The sequence below is a fragment of the Macrosteles quadrilineatus genome, unplaced genomic scaffold (genome assembly GCF_028750875.1).
Source record: "Macrosteles quadrilineatus isolate MER2022 unplaced genomic scaffold, UCM_ALF_1.0 Scaffold_4__1_contigs__length_99947679, whole genome shotgun sequence".
In the NCBI taxonomy this organism is placed as follows: Eukaryota; Metazoa; Arthropoda; class Insecta; order Hemiptera; family Cicadellidae; genus Macrosteles; species Macrosteles quadrilineatus.
This window is the reverse complement of record NW_026542597.1, coordinates 28,348,855-28,351,136: the sequence shown is the minus strand read 5'-3', so window position 1 is coordinate 28,351,136 and position 2,282 is coordinate 28,348,855. Positions and strand designations below refer to the sequence as shown.

General features: G+C 34.8%; 1 protein-coding gene across 1 annotated transcript; it reads right to left on the bottom strand.

The window, feature by feature from the left end:
- Positions 1 to 292: 292 nt before the first annotated feature.
- On the bottom strand, positions 293 to 2,027 carry LOC128993657 (uncharacterized). The gene is made up of 3 exons (XM_054417719.1): positions 1,988 to 2,027; positions 1,147 to 1,220; positions 293 to 704 (listed from the first exon to the last, which is right to left on the bottom strand). The coding sequence occupies exons 2-3, from the start codon at positions 1,210 to 1,212 to the stop codon at positions 336 to 338; spliced, it is 435 nt and encodes a 144-aa protein (XP_054273694.1). The 5' UTR covers positions 1,213 to 1,220; positions 1,988 to 2,027; the 3' UTR covers positions 293 to 335.
- Positions 2,028 to 2,282: the final 255 nt, after the last annotated feature.

Here is a 2,282-nt window from a genome sequence, read left to right as displayed (position 1 = left end):
TAAATTTGTTTCGATCAACTCAATTATATGTTCCTAAACCACACTTACTGTATCAACTTTGGACTGAAAATTCGTCTCAATCTTTTTTGAACGATTCTCACGTGTTTAGATGATTCAGGAGAAAACTACAATTAATCACTTCTTATCATTTTTAATGATTAAATTCTGTGATTAATGAAAATGGTCCTACGCAAAACAGTGAATACCTCAAGAATAATCTCTCTTTTACAAACTCACAGATATAATAAGTAAAAGGATAGTTAAAATAAATACTACAGAATAAGTACAATAAGTTAATATTTATTTACATATATGTACAATATCAATCTGTGTGTTTAGAAAGGTATGTTGTAGGTGGCGCCGACCTGTCCCTGTACTCTAGAAGAGCCCGGATGTCTAGCAGCTCCACCGTCCACAGACAGAGTGCCCGGACCTAGTCTGGTGTGGCCGCCGACAGTAGCGCTGTAGCTGGTGCCCACACCACGTCTGTTGGTGGCGTCCACACCGCCGTGCAGACCGTTGTTGTGTTGATATTGCAGACCTCCGCCTACAGTCTGAGCTCTGTTGTAAGGACCTCCAAACACTCGAGACCCGTGTACGTTGGCGTCCAGACGACCGTCGTTGCCGCGGTGTAGAGGTATGTTGGCGTGGCCGTGGACTACTGTGCCACTGGGGTTGACACGGTCGGCTCCTATGTGCCAGTCCTGGAAAGATATTATGTCAATTAGTCTGACAAGCTTTATAATTGATTGTATTTTACCTTGTTGATAACAATTAAGTTGTTTTAGATTAGAATAATTTTGTACATAGTTGATAGCATTCGTGAAATACTAAATACCAAAACAATATATCCACGATTGTATACGGTTCTTATATTTACAACTTGAATCTCAATTAGTAAATTCATGCAATACTTTTGTCTTGCAATTTGCTTTTAATCATTCAAATCATTTCGTGATCTGTCTGAATTGCATATGCTCTAATAAAATTAGTACTCAGGGAGATGAAAAAATAATTATCAAATTATCCACGTTCGTAGTTATTAAAATTATTAATTTTTACAAACCCCTTCGTAATGGTTTTTCACTTTTAAATCTAGTCTATTAAATCCACTTACGATTATATATAATATGTATTTTTACTTACCCTGTTGCCTTGAGAAAGTACAGAGCATACTGCAATCAACAGGAGAAGGAGAATGTTGGACACCATGATGTATCCTGCAATATTAGGTTCGTTAAAGTTATAAAATCTACTCGTGTTTTTACACCGGAGGCATATTGTAATGGTTTGTAAATTAATTATAAAAATATTTTTCTTTTATATTTGCGCTAATATTACAGTAGTTAGCTGAAAAATAAAAAAAGTAGTTCAAGTGATTTAATAATAACCCAACTATGACGATGTATAGTAATGAAAGACATGTTGTACTCTCTGTTCAAAAAGGTAATACACTTACATTTATATGTGCAGTATATATAGGCAAACAAGTGTGTATTTAAGATTGTTTATGTCATTGTCACATCTACTGAAGCTTTTAAACTACTTGAACATAACAATAAATGGCATGTCTATTATAAAATCTCATCTCACCAACAAATCGCTCATACATCAATAATCAAATTCAAAAACACAATTTTCAAATATCGTAACATATTTCAAAGTAAGAGAATCCTACAAAAACTACTTAAGCACGATTTGCAGTGCCGTGTATTCTTGTTAAACAATAACATACAGCTAATATCTTTGAACAATTTAACCTACGCTACATTTGGTTACAGTTAAACTGATTTCTTTCGCTTATTGTGAAAATGCATATAGGAGGAACTATTTAGTATTTAGTCGTAAAGTAAGATATAAAAGTTATATTTTATGAATGTATATTTTTCAATTGATAATTTTTAAGTTTATAAATGACTCTATAATAAATACAGTGTCATACTACAAAGAGTATATCATTAGTTGTACTTGATTTAAAACTACTTACTTGGTACTAGTTCAGTAGCTAGCAGAATGCTGAAGAGGTTGCTGGCTGAGTACTGATGCCTCTCTCAGCCAGTCAGCTGATTATATAGGCGATACACTTTGGCGGGAAACCCGAGATGCTGCAGCGGTACTTTACAGCTGATAATGGGAACAGATGATTCTTGAGCTCAGCTGTGAAGTAATCTCGGCAACAAAAAAATGCCTGTCCATTGTAGCATAGATTAAACATAATGGCCCTTATGGCTAAACACTATGTTTCTTATGTCTTCCGTTCAGTTTCTGTAGGTAGGGGACGT

Excerpts from the sequence above, each read along its gene's own strand:
- LOC128993657 (XM_054417719.1), bottom strand. The coding sequence starts at position 1,212 with ATGGTGTCCAACATTCTCCTTCTCCTGTTGATTGCAGTATGCTCTGTA. Across the intron at positions 705-1,146 it reads TACTTTCTCAAGGCAACAGG|GACTGGCACATAGGAGCCGA; the intron begins GTAAGTAAAAAT and ends ATATCTTTCCAG.